Source organism: Simochromis diagramma, unplaced genomic scaffold, assembly GCF_900408965.1.
Source record: "Simochromis diagramma unplaced genomic scaffold, fSimDia1.1 OVJJ01000205.1, whole genome shotgun sequence".
NCBI classification, from domain to species: Eukaryota; Metazoa; Chordata; class Actinopteri; order Cichliformes; family Cichlidae; genus Simochromis; species Simochromis diagramma.
This window is the reverse complement of record NW_024386782.1, coordinates 13,118,242-13,141,144: the sequence shown is the minus strand read 5'-3', so window position 1 is coordinate 13,141,144 and position 22,903 is coordinate 13,118,242. Positions and strand designations below refer to the sequence as shown.

Sequence of the window (22,903 nt, the reverse complement as noted above, 5' to 3'; positions counted from 1 at the left end):
TTTTTCATTGTACTTGACAGTTTTTTTTTAGTTTCGATTTAATTTTCAGGTAAGCTGTAGTGCTAAGAGGCCTAAAAGTTCTGCTAGCCACCACTAGCCTGAAGCATTTATACAAGGCAGGATGGAACAATAATTTCATGTTCCTTACCCCAAATTCTGACACTACCATTCAAATGTGGCAGCACCAATAAATATGCTTCTTGCCCCTGTTATTTAGTTTTCATAAGCTTGTGTGAATTGTAGCCTCAGCTTCCCTTTCGTAACTGACAGGAGTGGCACCAAATGTGGTCTTCTGCTGCTATGTCCTATCAGCTTCAGTGTTCAATGTGTTGCCCATTCAGAGACACTCTTCTGCATATTTTGGTAGTAATCACTGATTATTTGAGTTACCGTTGCCTTCCTGACAGTTTGAACCAGCTTGGCCATTCTCCGCTGACCTCTAGTATTAGAAAGACATTACAAATACATTTGTAATACCAGCAGAGAATCAGAATCAGAATACTTTAATAATCCTTAACGAAATTATGTGGGTTTCAGTTGCTCCAAGACAATAACAGTAACAGACTAAAGTAATGAAATAATACAATATATTACAAAGTTTACAAATGTAAGAAATAGCACTAATATATACACATGTTCAATTGTAAATATCAAGAAGAAAGGGCACAGAGCAAAGGAGCCATTTTTGACCTGCAGAGGGCAGTAACGCGCCTGACGAAAAAGAGGAAGAAGACAACCTTAGCAGAGAGGAGTGTCATTACTACTAGAGGTGTGTGTGTGACATGAAGTCCAGAGCTGTTGTTTTCAGTTGACCCTCAGAAGTGACCAAACGCAGTCCGACAGGTTTCGGGGACCTTAGATAACGAAGCAGCGACGTGGACTCAGCGATGTATACAGTATAGTTTTTGCACCGTACTACCGTTAGCTAACTCCTGTGTTATGCTTTCGACTGGGGGTACGGGTCCTCTTTAGCATCCGTGTACCTGCGTGTGTCCGTCTGTTTGTCAAGCCTGTGAGTGTTTGTGTGTGTCCGCGATGCGTTTCAACGAGAAGGAGCTGGTGTTACTGAGCCGCCAGCCCTCGGAGAGAGCAGCTGAACTGGGGATGAGAGGTCCCAAGAAAGGAGATGGTAAGGACAATCATTCAGACGCACTTCCGTTTCGTGTATTTGGGCACAGCAGCTAATGTCAGCATCAGATATTACACATATCTCTCTCTGTGTACTTCATGCGACAGCTGGGCTGCTTTGTGTTTGTTGTAGACGAGTTTGTCTGTCTAACTTCCCTTTTGTGGCCTTGCAGTTGTAAAGAAGAGGCTAGTGAAACTTGTCGTCAACTTCCTCTTTTATTTCCGGACTGATGAGGAAGAGGTCAGTATGCTTGATGTCACAGCATTTTCTGTGATAAATTGAATACATTTGTTTCAAAAGTGGGGTCAAAATTAACTGCGTGTTTATTTGGCAGCCAATTGGAGCTTTGCTGCTGGAGCAGTGTAGGGTGGAGAGGGAGGACAGCCAGACTTTCTCTATTGGTAAGCTTCAGCATCCTTTAGAGGTACAGTTAGGAGTGACTGTAAGTCTATAAGTGACCGATTTGTTTTTGGTAGTTCTGCCTCTGTACACAACCCCAGTGGTTTTTACATCAAACAATGAACATGCCTTTGAAGCGCAGACTCCCAGCTTTTATTCAAGGGCTATAACAACAATATCACATTACCTCTTTAGGAGTTACAACCATTTTTATAAACTGTAACCCTCTGTGCTGGTCTTTGTTGCAGCCACCTTTAGTTACTAGTTTTGTGTTATTGGGTTGAGATCAGGTGACCAACTTCAGTTGAAGACGATCCCATTTCTTTGGTTTAAAAAACTCTTGCGTTGCTTTTGCTCATATTTCTATCAGCAGTCACAGAGTGCAACTCCCGCCGAAGAGCAAGGGCTGTGCTAAAACTGTTATATTTCATGATGTCTTTATTACAACATGCTGACATCAACCTGTTAATGGCATCATTGTGACATCATCGGGTGTCGTATTGAGAAAATTGAAAGTGTGTTGTACTGGTCTCTCCATGTGCTTTCATATGATATATTACTCAATATAATTTCTTTAAAATGGTTTTCAAGGTCAACTTTGACCTTGGGTGCTAGTAATGACGATAAAGGTCAAATGCTTAGCCAGCCTAGTTTTAATTTACCCCATGGTCTAGTTTCTTGTTGTGAAATTTGAAGACAATCCATTAAAAAAAATTGTGGATGATATAAAGTTTACAGCTTTTTTTTTTTTTCATATTCTGTGTGACTTTAACATTGACACAATTCTCACTAAAATGAAATCACCTCGAGCTGTATTGGTATCTACCATCACACCAAATGTGAAAATCATATCATGAAAACTGTGGACACTAAACTGCTAACAAGCAGACAGACAAATGGTACCGATTACATACTTCGTCGCTTTGGAGGGAAAATAAATATTAGTGATCCGGTTCCACTGGCAGCCATATAATGCCCATGTATGACAGATAATGTGTGATGCCTCCGATCATGAGCTGTGTCTTTCCTTCTCTGTACTTTTCTCCTTCCATCATCCTGGTACAAGTTCATCTTGGTTTGATCTGTGCAGACTCTGTTAGATGTTTTCTGAAAAAGTCTAATCTGGCCTTCCTTTTCTTGAATATAACCAGTGGTTTGCACCTTGTTGTAAACTCTCTGCATTTCTATTCATGAAGGTGTCTCTTCATTCTAGACTTTGATGTTGTTGAGTTGGCCAGTGCATTTCTTCTTCCTTTTTAAGAATGCACCAGATTGCTCATTTGGCTGTTCCTACAGTTGTTGTTGTTGTCTCTCATTTAGGTTTATTTTGGTTATTCGGCCTCCTGCGCCTTCATCAACATCATCTGGAATCAACTCCATACTTTTTATCTGCTTATCTTGTCATTGAATAAGGAAACAGGAAACACCTGGTCATGAAACTGGCAGTCAGGTGTTTGACCGTGTAAGAAATAGTTGTAATACCTAAACAGTCAGTTCATTACTTTTGTTAACTACATTGAGTTAAAGCTAAAGTCTGCACTTCTGTCGTATTGCAATAGTTTGATGCAGAATGAACCGTGGTGGTATATAGAAGCAAAGCTACAAAAACATATTGACCTAACTGTATATTTCACGTTCTCACTGGTGCTCTGCTGTTTCTGCTTGTTTCCTTCATGTGTTTCTGATCTCTAATGGCCTCTGTTTGCTGTAGCATTTCTGGATGAAGCAGAGAGGAAATATGTGTTTGAATGTGATACTGAAGAGCAGTGTGCCGAGTGGATAGACTCCATTATCAAAGCAAGGTAGGACTGACTTTTCTTCTTTCTTATTCCAGGAAGCACAGAAGCTTACAGACACTTACAGCCGTCAATAAGTGATTAATAAATGGAGAAAAACTTAACTTTTAAACCAAATGTATTTTTTTGACCGGGTATCAAATAATATCCCATAAAGGTCAGAACACACTCACTGCATACTCCAATAGTTACACCTGTTAAACTGATCTTTAAAGCAAATATTTAATCAGCCAGTCACGTGATAGAAACTCATTGGAGTTAGCCAAGTAAACACAGTCATGATGATCTGCTGAAGTTCAAGCTAAGCATGGTGCAGGTGGTGATGGTCAAGACAAAAAAAAGTAAAACCCTTAACCCCCCACAGTGAGTAGTTTTGTTTTTTGTATTTGTTTAATTTGCTATATTGCGTATTTAAAAACACAGAGCTGTACTGACTACATATGCTCATAAAGTCTAAAAGAAGAGCATTTTGTGTGTGTTTTCTAACTTAATAACCAAATAATGAAAAGCTGTGTTCTGTACAGCTGAATATGCTTACACATCTATGCCATTTGAACAGTGTGGGTAGAACAAGTGACACCTCACATAGTAACAGAGTAACAGACTCACATGGGTGAAACTGTCACAAATGAATGATTTTGCTGTTTTCAGAGGCACAGTGTTAGAAATGTGAGTGTTAAACGGCTTCAGTCTGATCCATAACAGCTCTGACATATTGTTTTAAAGCTTACTGGGAATGCATAATACTCCCAAACAGCAGAGGATATCTGAGGAGGATCATAGCGCTCTATCTTCTCCTTTGGGCTTCAGTGAGTCTGCCGGAAAAATTGTCAGACCTGGCAGCTGTGGCGTCGGGCACATTTAATATTGTGCTTGATTAATGTATCTGCTAACTGCTAATTGAGTGGTAGCTCAGACAGACCTGCTGGGCTTCATGTGAGCAGACAGGCGGAGAGAAGATGGGAGACAGAGAGACACGCAGAGTCCATTTCTCACAAATAATAATCATCATAATAACAGTAATACACTATATTTTTATAGTGTATTGTTATTTTAATATAACACAGTTTACAAAGTGCATTGACAGCCAGGGGTACACAGCCATTAAAGTCACATAAATACACACATATATATTCAAAAAAGAATGAAAATGTGAATAAAATGAATGAACTACTGGAGCAAGGATTGACTTAGAAGCAAGTCTATAAAAAGAAAGAGGAAGTGATTCTGTAAGCCTGCTGTCTTCAAGAAGGTCATTACAGGATCTAAGGCTGTGAGCAAGCTTATACGGGGTCAGTAGTTCTGCTATGAACCCAGACAAGGATGAGCTAATCAGTAAAATCCTAAAATCAGATTTAAACCATAGAGGAAGCAAGCAGAAAGAAGCCAGGACAGGGGTCATATGATGCTGTCTGCTAAAATCAGTAAGAAGCTTAGCAGAAGAGCACCCATTCATATTTTAGCTTGTTTACATAAACCAATAAGAGATTTTATTAGTGGACAAGAAGGAGACACAGATCAGCTGAACAGGTAAATGGTATGAAACAAAAACATTTGTTCTTTGTTCCACTTTTAACTTTTGTTTAACTTTTTTATTTAAGCAGTTTTTTATAGTAACAGTAATAATAATAATAGTAACTATATTAATAAGATGAGCTATAAAAATACTACAAAATCAGCTATGAAAAACTGTGTCTCTGCCAGACAGATGTATTGAAAATAAAGAGTTGTCTGTCTTGGTAGCGGAGTGTAAAATTCATTGTGCTTAGAGCTGACAGGAGGTCAGCTGAGGCCAGGCAGACTGCCGGGTTTGTAACGCACTGGTGGAAACCCTGAGCTTGCGTAACTTAGCTAGCATGGCCCAGCTACCTGTCAACTAGCAACAAACAATTAAAATGTTCCTGTACAGAACATTTTAAGTCGATCCTTGCTCCAGAGGAAGTTCCTGTGACTGTGTTTAATGTTACAAGCTGAGTTGCAGCTCTGATCTTTACTGTATTTGTCTAACATTATTTCTCCCTAAATGTCAAGTTCATTTGTTGTCTAATCTCTTGCAGTTACGAGTTCATGAGGAAGAATCTTATATTCTATCGAACAGAAATCCACAGGCTCACAGGGAAGGTGAGACCCCTCGCAGCAGCACGCCGGTGCGCTAAATGCCACACAGATGGTGCTTTTAATCAGCAGCGTTCATACTGTGGGATGGTTACAGTGCGGTTTGGAGTTCATATTATCATCATCATCAATAGCAGACAGACTGGTAGATTAATGAAGGGGGATGGTTTTGGTTTTGCTCGGCAATGCTGAGCTCTCTCGGCTGCTAAGATTCATGTAAACAACACTGTGGAATTTCATGATGACTCTCAAAGCGCACAACGAAACATGCCAGAGAAAGCTCAATTAGCAATGTGTCTCTCTAGAAACAATTTCCTAGTTACTCGGGATGAGACAGGCTGCAAAAGCTTTTCTCCTCGTGTTGTACATTTGATTGTGCATATAATTATTCATTGCAGTGTGAGCCGCAGCTGAAATCCCACTAACCTCTGGAGATCTCAAAAATCTCTAAGTAAAAGCCAGGCTTTCTGACCTCTAGGTTTGAGTGCTTTTCTATTTGTTTGGTTCTTTGAGTCTGATTCTGCTTCAGTAACAGCTAATTTTCCCTGTACACTGTTTTACTCACTGCCTGCTTTCTCCACAGGACCCCTTGGAGCAGTATGGTATATCCGATGAAGCTCGTTTCCAGGTCAGCAACGGTCGGCCGCTTGTGGCTAGAGATACCTCCTCCCTGTAGACCAGCGTCCTGTGTTCACATTATATGTTTTATTTTGATTAGTTCACTCTGCCATTCCAGCATCACTCCACACTGGTTTGAAAACCACAGCGTTATCGCCCACAATCTTGCTCCTTAGAGCTTTACTGCGCTGCATTTATTATATCTCGGGTTGCCTCAGACCTATGCAGGTGTCTTAGGTAATGTAAAGCCATCCTCAGTTTAGTCCTGCTGCGTCTTTGTCAGTCATTACAAGCAACGCAATGCTTTGGTTAAGTCAACACTATCATATTTGTGATTTCGGGGCATTCTCATTTGCCTTTTCTGTGTCATTTTTAGACTTCTGGCCCAGTTAATCAGTTCCCTGTATAAACATTTTATGTTTTCTACTGTTGATGCTATACATTCAGACAATGTGATTTCAAGAGCGACTTTCATTCAGGACTGTTAGTAATGTGAGTAGAACTATGTTCAAAATATCTAATTTGAGGACATATTAACACGTAAACCATTGTTTTAATGGAGCCTTTTAAAAGAAGCTTACAGTTGATAGTGCACCTGATTTAGAAAACCTTTGGCAGTATTCCTGCTCTGATTTGAACTGTTTTTGAGTCTTTTGAGCTGCTGAGTTGAGCCACATATTTTACTTAGTGTCTGTGAAAAAGGCAAAGCTGTCCAGATGTGTATTTATCATGTTATGCCTCATTGTTAGATTCCTTTAGTGTTTGAGACAATACTTTTGCACAGTTATTGGGTGTTGAGGGTTGTTTCTTTTATTACAACTATCGTACTTGATCAGCCTACTGTACCTTTTCTGTGGCACTTTGATTCAGATCCCTTTATGTAAGCTGTTGAACCATGTGTTTAAAAACCAGGCTCTTGGCATGATTCAGGAAATAAAAATAAACAAATCACATGAATATTTGTGAAAACGAGAGCTGACATTTTGCTCTCAACTCAAGTTTCCTGTAAGACTTTTTTGCATCTTTCAAATTAGCGAAATCTTTGTTTTTCAAGAGTCTCTCTGTAATTGCATGTCATTGAATGTATCTTCATTTTAAATGTTTTGCACATAGAACGTTTGTTTTTAGTTAACAACATCTGCTTCACTGGCATCTCTTTTTATACTAATAAAGCCATTTGAAAGAAATTTTAAATTCATCCAGTGTGTCATCTGTCAACCAAAAGTGAAAGCATTTGATAACACACATACACACACGCACACACACACAAAATGTAATGTGTGTCGGTGGCTACATCCAGCTCTTGTAAATAGTCTGTAGCTTAGGTTCTATAGGTTCTTAATACATTTTGGCCTGCCAGGGTGTAGCTGGAGCCCCTGTGCACACACTAAACTAAACAGACAGGCACACGTCCACTGCTACTACAAATACACAAAATGAAACAAAAAGGAAAGTTGATGCTGAAGGCAAATAATTTCAGCTAAGGCGAGAGACTGAGCTTTCGTATTTCCCTGGTGTAAAGAAGTGCCTGTGTATCAATTTTCCATAAGCCAATTTCTGTTATCAAACGACACAATTTCCTTTGTCATTTTGATGTTTGAATCCACACACCAGCAAAGGAGGAGTTGTGAGCAGGGAGCTGAGGCTTCAAAAAGTCAATGAAGTGAGAAGAGGCATGCAACATCAGCACAGCAGACGGGTTGGGTTTTTTTTGTTGTTGTTGTTTTTAGCAGTCTCAAAGCAAGTTTTCATTTTTATGTGATTTTCACTGGACTTTGCAAAACTTGTGCCAGTAATGTCCTTTGTGGGTACAAAACAACGCTAAATCATCAGCCCTCCACCACCATGCCTGACAGTTATCAGGATATGGAAATATTTGAAATATTTTATTTTTAATTAAATAATAAATTACTTTAGTAATGTTTAAATAAATAAAAATAATTAAAAATAAATTTGTAAATAAATTTACAAATGCATAATTATCACACAACTCATTATTTAGGCACAGAATTCTTTATTTTGATGCGCGTGACTGTTCTTGTCCTTCACAGTAGGAGGTCTGCATGAATTCATTCTTTAGTAAGAGACACCACAGAGGCCACACATGAAAGAATGAAATCTAAAACTGTCCTTCAAGCATTACTATATTGAAATACTCATTCATAATTATAATCCTGATTGTACCATCCCTTAAATGGTGATATTGATTAGTCTGTCAACTTACACAGTCGGGATTATTAGACAGTCAGGAACCGCCAGAAAGTGATTTCTGATGTTTCTGTGTTTTCGTGTGTGTGTGTGTGTGTGTGTGTGTGTGTAATGGTTTATACTTGTAAACAGACAGTAGTCAACAGCATTTATGAAAGAGTTATGAATAAAAAAAAGAAAATATGGTTTTTGCTGGTATCTTTATGACTGCATTATACATTGTAATTAATGCAGTCCTTTTTCAACCACTGAAAATATTTTTATACAACTGTGTTATATTTGTTTTAATTTCTGCTGCCCTCTTGGCCAGATCTCTCTTACAAAAAAGTATATTTTTTAATGCCAATGGGACGTTTTATCTGGATAGATAAAGGTTATATAAGCTTCAATTTGCCAGTCTAAACTTTACAAATATATCATCTCTTTTGTTGTTAAGGTGAGACATAATGTGGATTGCACAACACTGGACATTATATTCTTCATTTCCAGTTAATACTTGTACAGCTGCTGTTATTGTGTATATATTTATTTATATTTCTTCATACATTCTTATATATTTCTATACTGTGTATTGTGTATTTTGTTGTACAGTTATTTTATTTTCAACTTTAATTTATATATTTTATCTTATTCTTTCCCAGTTAAATTTACCCTTCATTCTAATTTGTGTTGTACAGTTATTTCATTTTTAACCTTAATTTATATTTTATTCCCTCCTAGTTAAATTTACCCTTTTTAATTTTTCATATTTATTTCCTATCTTATTCATAGCCTTTTCCTTTTTTGTTTTCTTTAGGTCACGAGCAGTTGTCCAAGCATTTCACTACATATCGTACTGTGTCTGTGTACGTGACAAATAAAATTTGAATTTGAATTTGAATTTGAATTTGAGTAAAAACCAGACAATGGAAAGATACTGGCTTTGTAGTACAGGCCTCTGGAAACACACACATTATATAAATAATTATTTATTAAGTATATTGAATTAAACCTTTTTGTTCACTAAATGGTGTTTGATGTTTTGTCATATTGTTTTTTTAACTATCATGCAAATACATCACCGTTGAAAGTGGAAATAAAATAAATTTTAGTATCAACGCTGATGCTCAAACATGAATCCACAGTGTAAGAAAGTAAAATATTAAAATGTATGTTTTTTAATCGCATTTTTGTTACATTTGAGATTCTGTTCTCTGTGGCATGACCTGAACTGCTACTCATTTTGAAACCTGTGCTAAATCTTTGACTATAAACTGGTGCGACTATAATCTTGTTTAGCCTCGGTTGCTGGTTTAACCCAGAGGTCAGGTTTTACCGACAACGTTCAGTCGAGTCGGACACGTTTCCTTAACAACGAAAAATGTGTTTCAAAAACAGCGACGTCACGCACTTCCCGTGATGCTTAGCGAGCCTAAATTGAATGCTCGGCAAAAGAAAACATTTGTATTCTGTGTGTCGATTTTACGGGTAAAAAGCACAAAACAACACATTTGAACTGAGTTAGAAAACACTACGAGAACCAAATTAACAGTGCATACGGGGGAAGCGTTTGCTGGGGGAAAGGTAGGTGCTAATACGAGAAATATCTTACACAGCTGAGCTAGCGTTAGCATTAGCCTAGCTTTCTGTGCTGGGTCGTTGGATTGTTTAGATTTTCTTTATTCGTATTTCAGCGATAATCACCAGAGATAGCAGTATTTCGCTTTGTGGGATATGCAAGTAAATGACTGCTGTTGGGTTGCGTTTCAAAGTTACAAGACTAAGGTTTTCATAAAGATAATTTAAATGCTGTTAGCATGTCAGAGTCCACAGTCGCAGCTGATCATAGGTACTGGTATGTCATTTAATTACACGTCGGTGGTTGGTTAGTTGGTTAGTTAGTTAGTTAGTTGGAGATGGAATGAAACCAAAAAACTCTACATTTTAACTATTGATCGGTTTATCTTTGTAATTCTTCCGGAGGTTTTTAATGTAGCTTTATTGCCTCATTGATCAATACAAAGCAGTTCCTCTGGGGATTACTGTTCCATGTCGGTGACTCTTAGCATTGTCGTTTGATAAACGGTAAGTTCAAAGCGTTTTAAATCAGTTGAATAACGGGTTTATTTATCTAACAACAAATACACCGATGTTTGACAGGTAGCTATACACGGTGCCATTTCCTATATAGGATAAACACATCGTCAATGAACGCATCTTGTGAATAAACTTTATTGTGGTCTTGTCCTGTTCTCAGGATCATGGACCAGGACTATGAGTGCAGGCTCCTCAGACAGATCAATATCCAAAATGAGAATGCAAGTCCCATTGTAAGTAAAAACAAGTTGTTGTTTTTTTACTATTCTGACTGATTCCTTGTATGTAAAGTAATGTTCATCCTCTGAACAAAAGCTAATTCTGCTGTCTAATTAAGACTAGTCAAATCTGCAGGTAATCTTGAATAAGGTCATTGTCTTGATTTTTAAATGATGATATCCCCTCCCAGGAAGGAAGTGAGGGCAGTGCTTTCCATGTATTATAAGGGAAAAATGGTTTCACATGGCAGTCTATTGACACTGTCACCACTGTTGAGTAAAAACAAGACCTTACTGGCCAAAAGACTGGCTTTTGTGAATGTTGCCTCCTGTTGTTATCACCTCAAACAAACACACCATCTGCCATCTAAATTATGTTCCTGTTCCGTTATTGAGTTTTCAAATCCACTCCGAGGCCTGTTTGTTTGCCGTAGAGTAAAAAAAAAAAAAAACCCCACAATGCTGTCTTCTCTTTTCCCTTGTGCAGAAAGCTGTAGGAGCAGTGCGATCTCTGACACCCACCAGCTCCCCCCTGTCCTCTCCTAGCAAGCATGGTGATCGCTTCATTCCCTCCCGGGCTGGAGCCAACTGGAGTGTCAACTTCCATCGCATTAATGTGAGTCTGCCACAACAGCAAATACACCAAGCACTCTTCTGCCTGTCCTACCAAAAGAACAATGCTCTCAAGATTAAAGTGTTTGCTTTGTTTTTTCTAATACACTTAAGTTTACAGAATTGGTTGAGAGTGATCATTTATTGATTATGATTATTTTAACACAGGAAATTGAAAAGTCGCACAATCAAAATAGGAAAACCAAAGATGGCACCACTGACAGCAACAAAGGTAATCCATTGCTTTTCTCTTGAATGATGACAAACTGTGTTTCCACCTGCACCTCTCTTGTCACAAGTATTTAAATTGTGAATGAGACAAAATCTGTTTTTGCATTTTCTTTGTGTTCAGTTTTCTTTACTTTAGCTTCTGTCTGAATGTTTGTGTAGTTGGAATTTAGTTTCACCCCTGTGTTTGTTCATTCAGACTTAGTATTAGAGTGAAAGCTCTTAATGGTGCTGTAAATTTGCTCAAAATAAGGTTGGTTATATGTCACACTTAGGTGTGTGTTTTTCTTTTTGTTTTTCAAGGCTATCGTAATGGATAAAAGATGATGAAAAAAACTTTAGCCTATATTTTATCATGATATTTAGTTACTGAATAATTATCATGATAGTCATGTATTAGGAGTTACTCGCTTTCCCATCCCCAAGTGAAATATGTTTTTCTGTGTTGTAGATGTACTTTAGGTGGGAGTTTTATCCATTTTCAGTTCATTTCCACAGGTATCTCTTTCTGCTCCAGTCAAACTTGATAATTTGACCTTCTCTTGTTTACTAAGCCTGGGCAGGCTCATGGAGACTGCAGATAAGGGCTAAACAAAGCTTAGTGGAAAATTCTCCCTGATCTTCAGAGATGTGAGCGAGAGCTGAGAAACTGCAAAGGGAGCACAGGGTGTGAAGTTAATCATTTCGACAGCCTGGTTTGATTTCCCCTCGGTCTGTTCCTTTGTCTTCAGCGGACGGTCTGGCTTACTCAGCTCTGCTGAAAAATGAGCTACTAGGAGCAGGCATTGAGAAAGTCCAGGACCCCCAGTCAGAAGATCGTCGCTTGCAGCCATCTACGCCTGCCAAGAGGAGCCTTTTTAGTGTAAAAAAAAATAATAATGTTTTTGTAACAGGCTAAGTGTTTTTTGTTTTACGGTGGGTTTTGTCTGCGTTAGAAATAATCTGTTTGATTGTTGTAGTATTCTGTAAGTACCAAGAGAGCTCTTCCCGAAGAGGATGGAAACACAGTCTCTCCCTATTCACTATCACCCGTCAGTAGTAACAGGTAATTAAATTTTCCAGCTAAATGTGAAAGTGCCATTTCTTAATATGGGGAGAAAAATTTACTGTGTTGCTTACATGTTATTGTGCTTTACAGTCAGAAACTTCTTCGATCGCCACGAAAACCAACACGCAAGATTTCTAAAATACCTTTCAAAGTTCTGGATGCTCCAGAGCTTCAAGATGATTTCTACCTCAACCTAGTGGACTGGTCCTCTCTGAATGTGCTCAGTGTGGGACTGGGTACCTGTGTCTACTTGTGGAGTGCCTGTACCAGCCAGGTGTGTGTGACATGTTAGCTGAGAAAACCTCTGTGATAGTGTGTCATACTTAATGAAAAAGACATAATTGAACTACCTCCTGGGACATTCGCATTAATCTGTCTCCTTTGTCTGGCACTTTTTGAAACTTTAGGTGACTCGTCTTTGTGACCTTTCTGTAGAAGGAGACTCTGTGACGTCAGTGGGCTGGTCAGAGAGGGTGTGTTTTTCTTTCATTGATTCTTGTCTTTGCAAGCTCTCGTTCAGGACTTTAAACAATGCTGTAATAAAGCCTGCACAGCTGGCCTTTTTTTACAGTTTCTGAAAGCAGAAAAACTGCCAGAAACTGAGTGTTCAGAGCACTCTACAGGCTCAGGTTTGGGCTCATAGTTATTGTTTTTTAAAAATATGACTTTAATTATCGATTCTTTGGATATGTTTATGCAAGGTTGAGAATTCACAATCACAACAGTATATATGACAGAAAGTAAGGAAAAGCATAATTGATTCACTTTGAAGGTCTGCCATGAAACAAGACTGTGTCTGGATATTTCAAAGAAATTCAAGCTTATTTATGATTTCAGGCTTTTAACCTATGCTGTAACTAAGAAAAGGCTTGAGGGTATTTGCACTTGCTCCTGTCTTTGTGCCATTGTAAGATTAGACTCCTACTTGCCAGTGTCATCTTCAAAGTGTGCTGTCTATTTTTAGGGTAACCTGGTAGCTGTAGGCACCCACAAAGGCTATGTACAAATCTGGGATGCAGCAGCAGGGAAGAAGCTCTCTGTGCTAGAAGGACACACAGCCAGAGTGGGTAAGTTGAAAGTCTATGGAAATGAAGGCAGAGATAGTCATTCAAGCTTCATTTATTTTCACGCAGTTGTTTAGCAGCATCTCTCATTCATGATCGGTGAATCATCTCCCCTGGTCGTCATTCCCTGCTTCTAGGTGCTCTAGCATGGAATGCCGACCAGCTGTCGTCTGGGAGTCGTGATCGGGTGATCCTGCAGCGGGACATCAGGGCACCGCCTCTCCAGTCAGAACGTCGGCTCCAAGGACACAGACAGGAAGTCTGCGGGCTCAAGTGGAGCACAGACCACCAGCTTCTAGCCTCAGGTGGAAATGATAACAAGGTATGCAGAGAATCTCGCCCATGCCTTTGTCTGTGCCACATTTTTATTGGGGTCCCTTTTTTATAAAAAACGTCAAAAATTTTCTGTCCTCTTGTTATTGCAACCTGCTGTCTGCAGTTACTCGTGTGGAACCACTCAAGTGTCCTCCCAGTGCAGCAGTACACGGAGCACTTAGCTGCAGTGAAGGCCATCGCCTGGTCTCCTCACCAACACGGCCTGTTGGCCTCTGGAGGAGGCACTGCCGATCGCTGCATCCGCTTTTGGAACACTCTGACTGGCCAGCCTCTGCAGTGCACAGACACCGGCTCTCAGGTCTGCAACCTGGCCTGGTCCAAGCACACTAACGAACTGGTGAGACACCCCATGTCTTTGACTGCACTCTGCTCCTGTGAAATAGAATACATGCATCTGCTTTTAAATACGGACATACACCAAGGTTAATTTTAGGGCTGTCGGTGAGGGATTTTTTTTGCTATTCAGTAGCATTCAACTCAGTTTTTATTTATTTATTTTTCTTTTTTGTGCGTGTGTTTTTGCCTGGAAAATACGATGGAAGCAGTGATGTGGAATTGTTGATTTTTATCCAATGGTAGACAAACCTGCCAGCTAAATAAGTGGAAAAAACTGTTCCTCCTCTGCAGGTCAGCACGCACGGTTATTCCCAGAACCAGATCCTCGTGTGGAAGTATCCGTCTCTAACTCAAGTGGCCAAGCTTACGGGGCATTCCTATAGAGTACTTTACCTGGTCAGTATATTTTTTTCCTTTATAACTAAATTAAAGATAATCTTAACTTAAAATAAAACTGTAAAGCAGAAATAAATAGTCACAGAAAAAAAAAGTGTAAGGAAATGATCCTATAAAACTAGACTCACTGACTGACCCTTTAAGAAGTGTCGCTGTTAGATATCCAAGGGTAAAAGGGTGACACTGACACAGAGCTTCTCAAAAATAAAAAAATGAGTGAAACTGACATTTTCTACCTCTTTCTGATGTTTTGTGTAAGTGCTGTTGTGATTTCTGTGCATCACTTTGGCTTTACACCAACAATTAATACATAGGAATGCACATGTAAACTTAAGAAGGATTTTAATTAATATTTTATGTGCTGAAAGCAAATATAGTGAACTTTAGATAGGAGTATAAAAATTATATTTTAATAAATAATTACACTTAAAGCAAACTAAAATGATAAAATCCTTCCTGTGCCCACTTCAGATTCCTGTAATTACATCAGAATCAGAATACTTTATTAATCCCAGAGGAAATGATGTAGCTGTTATCCTGGTGCATATTCAGTGTTTAATAATAACTTGCATGCAGGCTATGTCACCTGATGGGGAGGCCATCGTGACGGGGGCTGGAGATGAAACTCTGAGGTTCTGGAACGTCTTTAGCAAGATGAGATCCACCAAGGCATGTTTCCTTCCCATTTCTCACTTTCTCTGTGTTGGGCCTCCTTGAATGCAATTTTCATCACCTGCGTGTTATTTTTGTAGTGGTCTCTGTCTAACGTCCACCTTCCTTCTTTCAGGAATCAGTCTCTGTGTTAAACCTCTTCACCAGGATCCGGTAGTCTGCACTGTGCGGGGAATAAAAACAGGAAGGGAATTTGTCTTTGCATGTCTCCTGGTGTAAATGGGGCCTCTTTGAACACTCACCTCAGTACTCTGCAGAGGTCCTCCTCGACTGGCCTTAGTTAAGTTGTAGCAGAAGATGAGAGGAGACACATAGACCGAGTATCGAGGGTAGAAGAGATGCACACAGTATTCCACTTCCTCCTGAATGATGGAGCCACTGCCGCCTCCAGTTTCGGGGCCTTTATCTCCCCGTGTCTGCAAACAGACGTTGTGCATACTTGCCAAATATTGAGTTTGTCCTTGTGATCGTTTATTTATTTTCTGTTTTTGTTTAATTTCTTTGTTGTTTGTATGTTTTTTGCTCCTTTTTTTTTTTTTTTTTTTTTTACATTTTTAACATATGTTATCGACGTATTTGCTGCAAAGGCTGGTTGACTTAATTTCATGTGCATAACTGCAGTTTTTTGGTCTGATCTGTGGAGCAAGTTTGATTTTGTTCAGGTTTGCAGAAAAAAATTCCAAGCTTGCGTTACCTTTTCCTGAGGGGCAATAATGTTTCGTGTACACTGATAAAAGATTCACAATCTTGTGCCATTTTGCTAATAGTTAACAAGGATTCAGTGAAAGAGCCTGATCTCTCTTGTTTTTGTTTTTTAAGAAAAATGACATTTTTATTTTAGTTAATGAAAATAATAATCAAACATGGCAAGCATTACTTCATTATCTCCCCAAAACAATTTGTTTTTGGGAGATTATCTTTTCCTAATTGAAAAGCAAGCCAAGGAAAATTAAAAGGAAATAGCTTTGGCTTATCATTGTAGTTTACAGCAACCGCTAGCGCACAGTAAAAACATTTGTGATTAAACCAGATGGTGAAATGCTGCTGTGTAAAGAACTTCTGCTTTGTGCTATCTCTGTAACATATTCAAGCTTGGGGCGCTCATTTTTTTGCTACTTCAAACTTCTTCTGTGTCAGGCAGTCATGCTGTTGAACTTTGTTTTTTAATCTGGAGAAATATTTCATATCCTCTGCCACGTTTTCTTTGAATGTTTCAGTCACCTACCTTTGAACAAGCGCTATTTATTTGTCTTGTGAAAGTTTAGAGTACAGAGTGAAAAGGTTTGCTTAGCGAGGTTGTCTGAAGGGAGCTGACGGTCAACTCTAAATTTTAATGTCACTTAAAGACAACGCTGGCAACTTCAGTTATTGAAAGAATGTTTAAAAAAGAAAAAAAAATTTCTGTACTGGAACATGAACAACAATTAAATTGCCATATCTTGTAACTTAGTGCTGTTTTATTGGACTGTAACTACTCCTCAAGTTGTTAGTAATACTTTACGTTCCTGCTTTGTGCTCCAACCAAACATTCATCTGTTTAAACTAAAGGGTGTCTTTAGTTTGCAGGTATTCTCAGTTATTACACGTTTGGTTACATTTGGAGAAGAATCCTTTATATGAATTTATTTATCATATAATTTTAGAGAACAAAATATCTTGATTCTGGTTTCTAAACTGAGATGTGAACATTTTCAAACTGTTTTACAGTTAAAACAGATAAGTTAAACCTTTTTAGTCCCACATGTGGGAAATTTTTTGGTCATGGCAGAAAGTACAAGAGCAGTAAAAATAGAATAAAATACTTTCTTATATTGGGAAGATTGCACTTGGTACTATTGCACATCGGAGAGACAGGGTGAAATTTACAATTGTGTATGGGATGTGTGTGTGTGTGTGTGTGTGTGGTCATCTGCAAAGACCATGTTGTAGAGTCCGACAGTAGCAGCAAGGAAATGCCTGCGAAATCTTCCCGTCCCACATCGTGGGTGCCGCAGTCTGCCACTGAAGGAGCTTCTCAGTGCTATCAGAGTCTCCTGCATGGGGTGGGAGATGTTGTCCAACAGGGATGACCGCTTAGCCACCATTCTCCTGTTACTCACCACCTCCACTGGGTCCAGAGGGCATCCTAGAACAGAGCTGGCCCGTTGCTACTCCAGCAGACCACACCGTAAAAGATGGCTGAGGCCACCACAGAGTCATAGAAGGTCCAGGCCCTTCACTCCAAAAGACCTCTGCAGCAGGTACAGCCTGCTCTGCCCTTTTCTGTAGAGAGCATCTGAATTGTGAGTCCAGTCCAGTTTATTGTTCAGATGAACACCAAGGTACCTGTAGCTGTCCACACCCTCAATGTCCATACCTTGGATGTTTAGTGGTTGCAGTGGAGGATGTTTGTGCCTGTGGAAGTCTACCACCAGCTCCTTGGTTTTACTAGTGTTGATCTGGAGGTAGTTCTGCTGACACCAGTCCACAAAGCCTTGGGCCAGCACTCTGTATTCCTTGTCGACCCCATCAGTGATGAGGCCAACTATTGCAGAGTCATCAGGGAACTTCTGCAGGAAGCACTGAGTGGAGTTGTGAGAGGAGTCTGCAGTGTAGATGGTGAAGAGGAATGGAGCCAGAACTGTTCCCTGTGGGCCCCCATACTGCAGACAATCCTGTCAGACCCCGAGTTGTCACATACTGTGGTCGATTGGTGAGGTATTCCAGTACCATGTTGTGAGGTGGTGGTCCACTCCTGTGTTCTCCAGCTTGTCCTTCAGAACTGAGGGAAGAATGGTCTTAAACGCACTGGAGAAATCGAAGAACATGATCCTCACAGTGCTTCCAGTGGTCTCCAGGTGAGAGATTAAACGATGTAGGAGGTGAATGACAGCATCATCCACTCCAGTGCCAGGCTGGTAGGCAAACTGAATTTGGTCCAGTGATGAGCTCATCAGGGGGCGAGGCTGAGCTAGGACCAGCCGCTCCAGGTTCTTCATCAGGTAGGATGTCAGAGCCACCGGCCTGTAGCTGTTGAGGTCCTCTGGACAGTTAAAACTTTAATAGTGCTATAGCAATATAATCTCAGTTTCCTGTTCTTAGATGAGAAGAGTGCCACCACTGTGGTCTTCTCCTGCTGACCAGAAATCCCAGCAGATTAGCAGTTTCTGAAATACTCACACTAACCTGTATGGCACCAACAACCACGTCACAGTCACTTAAATCACCTGAAATGTTGTACCTAACAAAGTGTCTGTGGATTTTGTGTTTTGATTCAGTGTTGTTCTCTCTTATTTTGGGTTTTCACTTATTTTGACACTTATCCAAACACCTCCCAACATATTTGTCTTGTAGTATTGTCAGAACTAAAAGTGAACACCAGAGGGAGCCATCCTATGAGCTGGTCCAAAATGAGTGATTCAGTGACGCTACCACACAGCAGAATCTACCTGAACAAAGCTACCTCAAAGGTAAGGATCAGATCTTACATTCAAAAGAGGAATAATTTGATATTAACAGCATTGGTTGTTTTTATAACAAGCTTCTGGAAAGGGTAAAAATCTGACCAGACAAACCTCACGGGGCATGTGGTTTCATTTTACCCTCAGTTTAAAACCATATTTGTTCAAACGGGAGCTTTTAACAGCCAGAAAACATCCCGCGGCCTCACCTGGTTTCCAGGAAGTGTGCAAATTTTCATCATATTACCAGCCCAGCCCACACAAGCATAGTTTTGACCCAGAGCATGAAAAATAATGAATGTTCACTGCCTCCCAAAGCTCCCACACCTCTGCTTGTGGCCTGTTGCTTATCCAAACTCCCCCTTACACATTCAAACAGCAAATGGATTTTATCAGTGTAAACAACAGCTGAAGGGTCCAAATGCATGAATAATGATGGCTGATGTTGAATAATTATGTTGCTCTGGTTTTATTTTAATTTGAAAAAACTGAAATGATCCACAGCTTTGTTGGAATTTGACTATTAATAAGTAGGGCTTAACAAACAAAGATAAAAAGAAAAAGAAAAATATCACTGCTAATTGAGTGGCTTCAAAAATTAAAGGTCTTTTTCGTGAAGTGGTTGCTTTTTTTCTGTGATGAAAATCAAGTAGTGTAGGCCTAAGTGACTCAGCTCTATCAACACCAAAGAGCCCAAGCCTCTCTCCCCTTCAGACTCCATTATAATGTCATCGAAATAACATGCATAGTCCATTATAGTGATCAGATAAATCATCTGAATGGAAGACTTTCAGCACAGTCTTCCAGCTCATCTGTGGCTCTCGCTCACTGTGCAGATGTTAACATTAAGCCCTGAAAGCAGAGGGGAGAACAGAGGGAGATCGCTAATATGCATAATCCTACCTCCTGATGTTTCTATCAAGAGGCACCGAGCGCGTGGTTCGTTATACAACCAAAGCCTCACAAGACAGCGAACATGATATTCCCCCAGGTTCCTCCCTAAGCCTGACTCTTGAGTTTCATTGATAAGCAGTCTTTACAGGGATATCAAAGGAACAAAGCTCGTGTGATAGCTGCAACCACCCAGGTTTCTTCTTTGGTCATTTTGTTAGAAGGAAAAGAGCACAGAGAGTCACTCCTGTGACTCATGTCCCACTGACACTCGTCAGTCACCCCAGCAGAACTTTGGTATCCATAAAATGATGGTGGATGGGTAAGGATGGTTTTCTTCAGCCTGTAAAGTGTGACCAGCTGTCAGATAGTGAGCGTCAGATAAGATGCTATGATTTCAGTATCTCACTGGGGGGGGAAGAGCTTAATCGAGCAACCTAAAAACTTTGATGAAATGTTTCTCAGGGGACTCGGGAAACATCCTCGGACTGGCGTTAGAGATTTCTTTAATGGAAAATATTAATCAAATAATGAATGAGTGAAATTGTTTAAAATAAGCAAGTGCCAGTTTTAAGCATCTTTATTTCTTAACAGTTTAAATTAGGACAATAACAGCAAGAAAGTCCTGGATTTGAAACCAGCCCGGAGCCTTTCTGTGTGGAGTTTACATGCTCCCCCTCGTGTCTGTGATGGTTCTCTCTCCGTCCTCCCACAGTCCATAGACACGCATGGCGTTACCATAACTGGTGATTCAAAAGTGACCATGGGTGAGACAGTGAGCATGAATGTGTTAGTCCTGCAATAGACCTTATGCTATGACAGCTGGGATAGGCTTCTGCTCTGCATCAGACTGGTGACCAGCGGAGGGAGTATGACAGCTGACAGTTGGGATAGGCTCTCGCCTCATGTGGTCTTAACTTGGATAAAGGAAGTAAAAGAAAAGATGGATTGATGATAAACTGCTCCTCAGTAAGTAAAGTTTCTTCCTTTTCCCTGCATGTCACTGTAAATATCACATTTTAGGCAGAAGTTTTGGCAAAACACTGACAAGATAATTTCCAGACATCACTGTGCTTTGGGAACCTGAAATGAGAATTTGTGCTCATTTTTGGTATTTTATAGTTCATGTGAAAGTAGAGCGAGAAACTTAACTTGTCAACGTGATTTGATAACATGCAAACTTATGAGCAGGGCTCAAGATTTTTTGCAGTTTTTAAATCATTCTGGTTGCACGATAATAGTTCTCACTTTTCTCATAAAAAGGTAATAGTGCCTAATTACAGTCAAAGCTTCTTAATAGCCTACGCTGAGGTTTACTAACAGTTATTAATTATAAAATATAATTCACAATGGGTATAATGGAATCTTTTACGCAGACCAAAATTATGGATGCTCCAATGTATTTATTTAATAGCTTCAGTGAGGAGTGTTGCAGTTTTTCTCTGGTCCAGATAAGGTGCGCGAGGAGGCATGAAGCCAAACGGGACCATTGTTGCTTGATGCTGACTCAGAGAGCTGCTCAATTTTGGAATCATTACAGCGGCAAAACCAAACAATATTACATCAAAACTTAAAAAAAGATTGCAAACTGAAATCACGTTCGACCCCTACAAGCCAATTCACTGACACTGAACTATTAAGTAGGTCAAAAACTGTGAGTAATTGGATGATTAGACTCTTATGCCATTTGCACTTACTGTTGCTCTAATGCAGAAATGACTGTCAAGCATTCGACTGTGTCTCTGAGATGATAAACATGTTATGTTTAGGTGGGTTGGGTGTCTTTTACAGTATGGACTATGAGAGGTCTTCTGGGAACCTGTGTTTGATTTGGTTGTCCTCAAAGACGGATACAAGACTCCTTTTTTGTTTCATCCTGCTAACCTTGACATCTTTTCTTTTAAGAAACTATTAGGATGCAAAGGTTGAAAAGAGCATTTCCCATAGACTACATCTTTTATTAAAAGTGTAGCTCAGGAGGTTAGCACAGGTGATCGTAAGGTTGGTGGTTCGATCACTGGATTCTCTAGTCTGCATGCCAAATATCCTTCGGCAAGATACTAACCCCAAGTTGCTCTGTGATGCATCGATTGGAGTATGAATGTTTGCGAATGTAAGATAGAAAACAAAGTGAAACGTGCCTGTGTGAATGGGTAACTGAGGCAAGTTGCATGAAGCGCTTTGAGTGTTCAGGTAGAGTAGAAAAGCACTGTATACGAACCTGTTCATTTACCATCTACATCACCAATTCTGTAATCTTAAGACTTTTATGCATATTGTTCTCTGTGGACATTTCTCGTTTTTGCTAATTATTTCACATCACAGGGTTCACTTACTTTGTTTATTAATACATACCATATGCAAAATCCCATCGGCTATTGTATGAGAATTTCAGCATTACAGAAAAACAGAGTACATTGTGGCAACACCGTTATTTTACAGTATGCCTACCATAAAGCACAACAGCAGTAAAACATGTCATGGGACTGTAGCTTAATCCTAATGTTTAGTTGTTATTATACTCCTTTACTTAGTGTTTCTATTCAAATCACAACTAGCAGCTCATTACTGTAAAATCTAACTGCATGTCCTCAAACATGTACCCTGATTCCAGTTTTGTTTCTTTCTTGAACTATGACAAGATTTCAGCTTTGTTATAATTCCCCATACTCCTCACAGCACATAATTACAGGAACTGTATCAACATTTTAACAACTAGCCTGAAGGTGAACGCTGCTCATGCCCCACTGCAAGCTGAACCTTAACACCGTTCTCAGCCACACAAACACTGGAAACCACATCACACATCCACAACAATCAAAGCCGAAACACCAGTGAGTTAAAACTGCCTAACGATCACAACACTCACACATTAAGATTTGAACATTTTCATTTCCACCAGTCTTTAAGCTTGTCAACGAAAGAAAAACACTATTATACAATGAAAAACATTAGCATTTGTACAGTTGTTGAAAAAAATTGCACCTAATCCAGTTTCTTTATTAAAATTTAAAAAAAAAAACAAATCTGGTCCTTAGCAGGTCTTAAAATTAAGTAAATGCAGGACATATTGTTTCTAGTATGTTTCTAAGTTTCTAATTGACAGTATAATTAGAAAAGGACATACAAAGTATGATTTGTTTGGATGGGTTGCCAGGAGAAAGCCTTTCCTCTCTCTAAAATGAACCTGGCAGCAGACTTAGGTTTGCAAAGTTGTATCTGAACAAAGTCTATTGGACAGATAATACCAAAATGGAAGTATGTGGTCATAATAGACAGTGCCACGTTTGGAGAAAACTAAACACAGCACAAACATCTCAT

At 39.5% G+C, this 22,903-nt stretch overlaps 2 protein-coding genes across 3 annotated transcripts; both read left to right on the top strand.

Annotated features, from left to right (window-relative positions):
* Positions 1 to 716: 716 nt before the first annotated feature.
* Positions 717 to 7,251, top strand: plekhj1 (pleckstrin homology domain containing, family J member 1). Its single transcript, XM_040021940.1, has 6 exons — positions 717 to 1,129; positions 1,302 to 1,369; positions 1,464 to 1,530; positions 3,240 to 3,330; positions 5,382 to 5,445; positions 6,023 to 7,251. The coding sequence occupies exons 1-6, from the start codon at positions 1,036 to 1,038 to the stop codon at positions 6,113 to 6,115; spliced, it is 477 nt and encodes a 158-aa protein (XP_039877874.1). The 5' UTR covers positions 717 to 1,035; the 3' UTR covers positions 6,116 to 7,251.
* Positions 7,252 to 9,638: 2,387 nt separating this feature from the next.
* Positions 9,639 to 16,696, top strand: LOC120727582 (fizzy-related protein homolog). Of its 2 annotated transcripts, none has more exons than XM_040021938.1 (14): positions 9,639 to 9,828; positions 10,502 to 10,574; positions 11,047 to 11,175; positions 11,340 to 11,403; positions 12,131 to 12,261; positions 12,359 to 12,444; positions 12,538 to 12,721; positions 12,855 to 12,920; positions 13,412 to 13,514; positions 13,649 to 13,833; positions 13,951 to 14,184; positions 14,475 to 14,579; positions 15,156 to 15,248; positions 15,367 to 16,696. In XM_040021938.1, exons 2-14 carry the CDS (start codon positions 10,506 to 10,508, stop codon positions 15,406 to 15,408), a joined length of 1,491 nt encoding a protein of 496 aa, XP_039877872.1. In that variant the 5' UTR covers positions 9,639 to 9,828; positions 10,502 to 10,505; the 3' UTR covers positions 15,409 to 16,696. The 2 variants fall into 2 exon arrangements, with proteins under 2 accessions (XP_039877872.1, XP_039877873.1); XM_040021939.1 differs by lacking the exon at positions 9,639 to 9,828 and adding an exon at positions 9,860 to 10,329.
* The last annotated feature ends 6,207 nt before the right edge of the window (positions 16,697 to 22,903 follow it).